At 40.4% G+C, this 7,470-nt stretch overlaps 1 protein-coding gene across 1 annotated transcript; it reads left to right on the forward strand.

Moving 5' to 3' along the window:
- Positions 1 to 280: 280 nt before the first annotated feature.
- Positions 281 to 5,046, forward strand: LOC112182921 (uncharacterized protein At1g28695). The gene is made up of 3 exons (XM_024321481.2): positions 281 to 676; positions 813 to 1,205; positions 4,253 to 5,046. Exons 1-3 carry the CDS (start codon positions 509 to 511, stop codon positions 4,808 to 4,810), a joined length of 1,119 nt encoding a protein of 372 aa, XP_024177249.1. The 5' UTR covers positions 281 to 508; the 3' UTR covers positions 4,811 to 5,046.
- The last annotated feature ends 2,424 nt before the right edge of the window (positions 5,047 to 7,470 follow it).

Below are 7,470 nucleotides of genomic sequence, written 5' to 3' on the forward strand. Positions count from 1 at the left end.
CAAGTTACTACGGGAGTTGGCAGCTTGATTAACCTATAAGAAAGAAAGATGCTTAAACGTAATCGACTCTATTAGGTAACATACGCACTATCTACCTAATAAAGAAGAAAAGGTATAGTCAACTCAAATAAACAGACAAATGAAATGAACTTAAATAATTCTAATATTAGCCAAGGTGTATCAAACCCAAAGGGACATCTCATTTTGTCGGCAACAGAAAAATGGGACTTACTCAAATAATTTTCTTGTCTTTGCCTTTTTGGTATGCAAGGAAAATGTGCATTAATCCAAGTCGTTAAACCTCACGAGAAAATTAATGGCACCGATATTCTCAGGTTCATTACATGGCCTCTCTACTTAACCTACGCCTTTCTATCATCTGCCTCATTCTTCTACCCCTAGCTAGAGGCTTGGACCTCACCCAAGTATCCGAGAACTTAGTTCCCGAATTTTAGAAACCCAAAACCAAAACCAACCACGCATTACTCCATTTGCACAAAACACAAACATGGAACCTTCTCATCACCAGAAACATCACTCTTCTTTGGGATCCAATCTTGCATTCCTCTCTCTACTCCTCGCTTGTGTTGTTTATCTCTCTATATGGTCTTCTTCCTCCTCTATCAACCCGCTTTTCGCCTTCCAGAAACACGATGATGGCGCATCACAAAGCCTGGCAAGTCATTTCTTGTTATTGAACTCCGGACTTATCCTAATAACAGTAATCAATCCAGGCGCTTTAGAAGCGTTAACCCCCATTTCTGCACAAATGGTATCTCTGATTTTCTAAACTGTTTGTTTTGTTTTGACAGACGATCACATTCGACGATCCTCAAGACGAGCTCGAGTCCACTTTATCCAAGGCTTCAATGGAGAACAAGACAGTGATCATAGCCGTGATAAACCAGGCTTACGCAGTGCAAGATGTGAACGCAGACACAACCATGCTCGACCTCTTCCTTGAGAGCTTTTGGCAAGGGGAGGGCACGAGGGAGCTTCTCGACCACCTGGTTCTGGTGGCGGTTGATCAGACGGCCTACGACCGGTGCCGGTTTCTGAGGCTGAATTGCTACAGATTGGAAACCGACGGCGTAGATTTCGGGGGAGAGAAGATTTTCATGTCCCAGGATTTCATCAAAATGATGTGGAAGAGAACTTGGTTCGTGTTGGAGGTTCTCAAACGTGGTTACAGCTTCATATTCACGGTCAGTTTCTAGTTCTTTTTTTTGTGTTCCTTATTTGTTTATGCAATATTTTATTCACAATCATGGCAAAAGAGTCGGTTGTGTACTAACTGTACATAGGGAAACACTGATTCAAATGAGTTTTGTTTCTAGGCTTTTCCATAAAGGGGGTCTATCTTATTAATAGTAATATTGGGGTTAAACGGAAAAAACAAATCACTAAGGACAGTAGCACACCATATAATTGCAAGACACTATATAATTGGTAATGCACCGATGGTATATCTGTATACGACTTCTTTTTCTCATGTCGATCGCTTCCTTTTCTACATGTCCCTTTCCTCCATCATCCCCACCCCTGTCTCCCCCCAGGCACCCACTGTTTTCCTCCATCTACCACAGCATAATACTTAAAGCAACCACTGTGTTCCTCCATCTACCACCCGCTGTGTTTTTTTCTCATGTCGATCGCTTCCTTTTCTACATGTCCCTTTCCTCCATCATCCTCACCTCTGTTGCCCCCCAGGCACCCACCGTGTTCCTCCATCTACCACCGCATAATATATACTCAAAGCAACCAAATTCCCCCCTCTACCCATTTCCAAAGTTTAAACCATAGACATAGTTGATATGGACCATCACCATGCGAAAAGTCGTCTTCAGATCCTTTCATCACCAGGTTACAAGCTAACTAATGTGGTCTACTATTTTAAATTCTTGTCACTTTATGTTTCGTGTTTCGTTTATTTAAGTACATCGATACATATTTGACAGTGTATTAGTCTATTAGATACAAAATATTTAACTAGAGCTAGCTGCTTCAGGTTTATAAGTTCGAAAAAAAAAAAAACTCACTGGTTAAAAATGTAAAAAGATCCATAACTAAAGTCAATGATTTTCGTAACCAAATTAACAAAAGTAAACCATTAGATAGGATCATAGGAGTAAATGAAAACTCATCATAAAAAGAGGGTTAATTCCTTTAGTTTGAAATCTAGGGTTTGAAAAGATGGTAGCAGTGTATCGAGATCGAATAGGCTGTGGGCATGGAGATCGATGGAGATGGAGATGGGGGTGGAGTACCGGTACCTATAGGATTCTTCTTCTTTTTTTTCTTTTTCCGATTTAGGGTTTCTTTGGGTCTGGCTTCTGAGGAATGGGTTTGTCATCTGTGTAGGCGTGTAGCGTGAAAGTAACTTGTAGTAATGTCACGTCACGTGGACCTGAGGCCAATGTTATGTGTCTTTGAGTGAATGACAGAGGCCCAAAAGTTGGGGAGGTATTTGAATGAACAACAGGCAATGCCATTATTGATAGTGTGTACAGGGTCTCAGAGGGGGATGGTGACTGGTACCTTACCTATCAGTGACATTAACGACAAGCAGCTTTCACGAGGATGGAGTGGTGAAGTGAGAGCAAGTTCACTAGGTCACGGTCACCAGGGCAGGAAACTATTCACTGCTACTGGATCTTTGCTTCCATCCGTTGGGTTAGGATCACCAGTCAGTTACTGTTCATCGAATATTTTATTATTTTTTTAGTATAAATAAGAAATGTAGGATGTAAATAAATACTATTAATGAACATTTTGGAAATCCAACCAAAGAAAATTTTATGGATAGAAAAATGATATATCCACCGACGAGTCTTTTTTTTTTTTTTTAATAACTCCATTGACATTAAGTCTTATGTACACAACCAACAATTTGTTTTTAAAAGAGTGAAAATCTACCGAAACTTTTATTTGCATGAAAAATTTCAATAAATAGACATGATCTTTACACTACATCATTTGTGTGTGAGAGGTAAAATAGGAGGTGAGGTATTTATACTTTTCCCTAAATTTTTTTTCTGCCCCTTTTTTTTATCTGCAAACCTAGATCATGGGTCCATAATTCCATAATTGTAAATTGTCATCCCATAATTAAACAAAACAACGGTCCAGATCTATGGACCTTACATTCAAATTCCAAAGGAGACCAATGGCTACTTGCCACGTCGGCCACCCCACATGCTGCTACATGACAAAAACCTGCACTTCATGCGCATCTGGGTTTCTCAGCACTACGCTCCAAGCGAGTGAACCACATGCATTTGTCCTAGCGCTTCTGTCCTCTTCGGCCACGTTGGAGCCCTGGGTCACGCCCTTAGTCACCCTGCTGCCCGAGCTCGTGTCCTGGGCCATGCACTATTCGCTTGCCCAAGCCCGGTGGAAGCTTCAATAGTTAGATTTTGGTGACTTTGGTCACTTTTTGACGTGGTGCCCGGGCATAATCAAGCCCGGTGAACTTGGTCTGAGTAATCAAGATATGCTAGAGTGCAGCTGCATTTTAGGCTCTTTTCTAATTTTTGAAAATCAGAGAGGAAATTCATGTGACAAATCATAAAGATAGCACAAATAGGTAGTACATGTGAGCAAATTCATCTTGCTAAAGCGAATACATGTGACCATTTCCAACCTATCAATTGTGCACTCGATTATTAGTATAGTCTAGAATTTAAAAACTATCCTTTTTGGGTTATAAAGATAGAAAACGTGCAAGCAGAAATTATTTAAAATACCATATTTATAGTAATCATAAGTAGAAACTTTTTTTTATTCAATCATTTGAATACGATCATCTTTGTTTCACAAATAAAAAGGACACTCAAATACAAATCATGAAAAATGACTTACTTTTTTTTTTTGTGAAGAGAACTATAACTCATTGTAGTTAAGAGGCATTGGATCATGAACAAAAAAGTAGTCTCTTTGAAAATGACATTGTCGGTAAATTCCACACTTCTCCATTTAGATGTAGATTATAAAAGGTTGTTGTGGAGTTCGAACATAATTGGAAATTGGGTGTTTTCTCATGACAAAATTACTATTTATGTCATATTGTTATATTGTTTAAGTGTTCATTTGTGTTGATGTCGTCTTTTCTGATTTGTTTTCTTATAAATTTTCTTCCAACTGTTTGTTAGTCTAGCTTTAGGGTTGAACCTGAATTTCCTTTTGATTAAGTTATTGTTACTAAATAAGTCATGCACTTGCTAACATTCTTGTACTTTTTTTTTCTTAACAGGACACTGATGTGATGTGGCTAAGGAACCCATTCACAAAGCTAAGTAAAAATGAAACTGAGGATTTACAAATAAGCACTGACATGTTCTTTGGAGATCCATGGAACACAACACAGTTAATCAATACCGGCTTCTACTACATCAAATCCAACAACAAGACCATTGCACTGTTTGATAAATGGTACACCTTGAAGGATAATGCCACCGGAATTAAAGAACAGGATGTATTACTAAACCTAATTCGAGGTGGTATTGTTCCAGAGTTAGGTCTTAGAGTCAGGTTCTTGGATACTGTATATTTCAGTGGTTTTTGCCAGAATAGCAGGGATGTTAGGGAAGTCAGTACTGTCCATTCCAATTGTTGCCGGAGTATTGTTGCGAAAGTACAAGATTTGAAGGCTGTTCTCCGAGATTGGAAGAAGTTCAAGAAAGTAGTGTCACATACGAGGAGGGTTAATCTTAATCTGACGGCCGAGAGATTCCGGTGGACCGGCCATTGGGGATGTTGGAACTCATGGAAGGTTCCGGCAAACACCGCCAAAGCAACTCATAAGTCCTAAATTATTGATATGTATAGAAGAGAAATTAGCATCAACAAAGAAAACAAATCGATTGAATGTTGTATTATCGAACATAGAATAAAATGTCAAAGATAGGATAGAGAAGTGGGTTAGGAATTTTAGAATTATGCTTCGTTTTTTGGATTAAATACTAGTACGTTACTCTCTGTACTTTACATGTAAAAACAGTTCAGTTCCTTATCTTCTAAATTAAACATAATAGTCCTTATTCTCTCAATTCTCACACAAAAAGTCTATTCCATTAACTCTCCGTCTAAATGTGCTGTTAAGTGGATGACGTGGCAATCCATCCACGCCAACTGAGCTCGATAAATGTCATGTTAATGGTGAATTAGCCAATATAACCCTGTGTTCTTTCTCTCTCTCTTTCTTTTTTTCTTTTTTTGAAATTTCTTTTGTTCCCTTTTTTTTTTCCTTTTCTTTTCTTCAAAGATAGTCGCACAACCTAAACTAAACCCAGCAACCATTTCATAGTATACTCCACCACTCTCACAGTGCGACAGCAATCGCCGTTCGCCACAACAAAGCTCCGTTCAAGCTCTTCACACCCCTCCCACCACCAAAACCGAAAACCCATCTCCTGATGCAACCTCTCTCTCCCATCCCGACCCATATTCCTCATTGCCAAGCCTGAACCACTCTACACCTCCATCAAGGCCTTCGCTTCCGCCAGTATCTCGAACCTTGACCTCGACTTTGTCTTTCTCAGATGCCCAGTCGACGGCCTCGGCGACTTCGTCTCCCTCACCATCAACCCACAAGTCCTCCCCGAAAGATCTCCAAAACTCCTTACAACCGGTATACGCGGGGCTCAAATCGAAGGAAAATATCTCCCACCACGGTGACTTTGTTTTCAGTTTTTTATTTTATTTGTTGTTTTGGGTTTCTCATTTTCTCTTGATTGTATGTTGCTTCCTTCTTAGCTTTTTATATATATTTATGAACTATATTAGTTTCCTCTCACAAACTTTGGGACGAAAATTAGTTTGGTCACTAATTTTTTTTTTTTAAACACGATGGTCCCTGCATTTCTAATTTCCATCACCCGACCCGTGTCCAAGTTTCAAATTTGGCTCCAATCATGACATCATAAGCTGACTTGGCACTGACAATATGACCCACTTTTCATATTTTAGAACCCCAATAAGGGAAACATGTCCAAACTACCATTTGTTCTAATTTTGCTCCAATCTACACCCTCATTTTTCTTCTTCCTCTGGTAATGGGGTTAAGCTCAAGTCGGATACAATCTCGATGTGCAAGTTGTTTCCGCGCTGCCCAAATCTCTCCACCGTCTGATTGATCTCAACCTTAAAACCCCAATCTGCTTTTTCGTCTTCTTCATAAAAATCCAAATGGTTGAGATAAGTGAGGAAGAACCACATACACAACAAGCCTTACCTTAAGCAACACCAACATATCATCATCTAGTAATTTCAATGTCTACCACAAACATTTGCTAAGTATTTCAAGAATCAAAGACCCAATAAACTCATAACAAGAAAGAGGCATGGTCCAACCACCAACAATCCATCAGCTAGCAGCTCATGCACCAAGTGAATACACTTGCGCAGCGTGTGGTCATTTTGCAACCACGAACCTGGCAACACCATTGTCGTCAGGATCTTACCACCCGGATGTCTCGACAAGCATCGACGTTGCCATTGTTGGTGGGTCCACAGAATCAGCGTATGGCTGTATTCGTGCGATCATAGCCCAAGCATGTGCGCACAGTTGACATCTCACTAGATGACAGCTAAAGCGCACCCCAGCATGCACCACTGCCTATATAAGGAGGACCTCGCCTCGGGTTCGAGGTAATCATTCATTCCCTCTTCAACTCTCTCACTCAGAATTAGCTTCCGCTTTATCCATGTCTGACTTTGACATCGAAGGAGAAGTCTGAAACCTTTTCGGACTTCCTCTTAACGACTTCTTTTGTTACAGGTTTGGCAAGAGAGATCAAGACCAAGTCAAGCTACAACTTCCTTTCGCTTAACTGTCCTCTCACGTACAAACAATAGTCGCCCCTTATCGCCACACCTTATTGGGTGCCTTAGCCACCGTAGGTAGCCCACCCAACTAGCAGACCTAATTCCAATAGCATCTGGGTTGCCATCTAGACCAAACTTCATATAGCTCTGTTGGCACTCCATGATCCCAGCATGTCGACCACCCTGCAATTGCACCACTGCGCCTCCACGCATTGGAAGTCCCAGTAATCATGATCTTTGAACAAACCGTATCAGAAAGGGATCTGGGTCGCTCAACTATCCAACCCGACTAACCCTTTTTAGATCAAAACATCACCCTTGCTCGGAGCTTGAGATCAATCCATCTGCAACCACTTGGGACGACTGCCAATCTTTCCTTTCCCCTCGACCACCAATGGACTCGATTGTTTTCGATCTTGATCCCCTTGACCACTTCTCTATCCAAGCCAAGCAGACTCACTAAGAGAGAGAGAGGTGTATTTTTTCGGGTTTGGGTGTTTCTTTTTTTAATCTTTTTATTTGAAATAATATCAATTTTACCCTTCTTGTGAGCCATGTTGTCGATGTCAAATTAGCTTGTGACGTCATGATTGAAGCCAAATTTGAAATTTAGATGCTGGTGATGGAAATTACAAGTATAGGACC

The sequence above is a fragment of the Rosa chinensis genome, chromosome 1 (genome assembly GCF_002994745.2).
Source record: "Rosa chinensis cultivar Old Blush chromosome 1, RchiOBHm-V2, whole genome shotgun sequence".
NCBI classification, from domain to species: Eukaryota; Viridiplantae; Streptophyta; class Magnoliopsida; order Rosales; family Rosaceae; genus Rosa; species Rosa chinensis.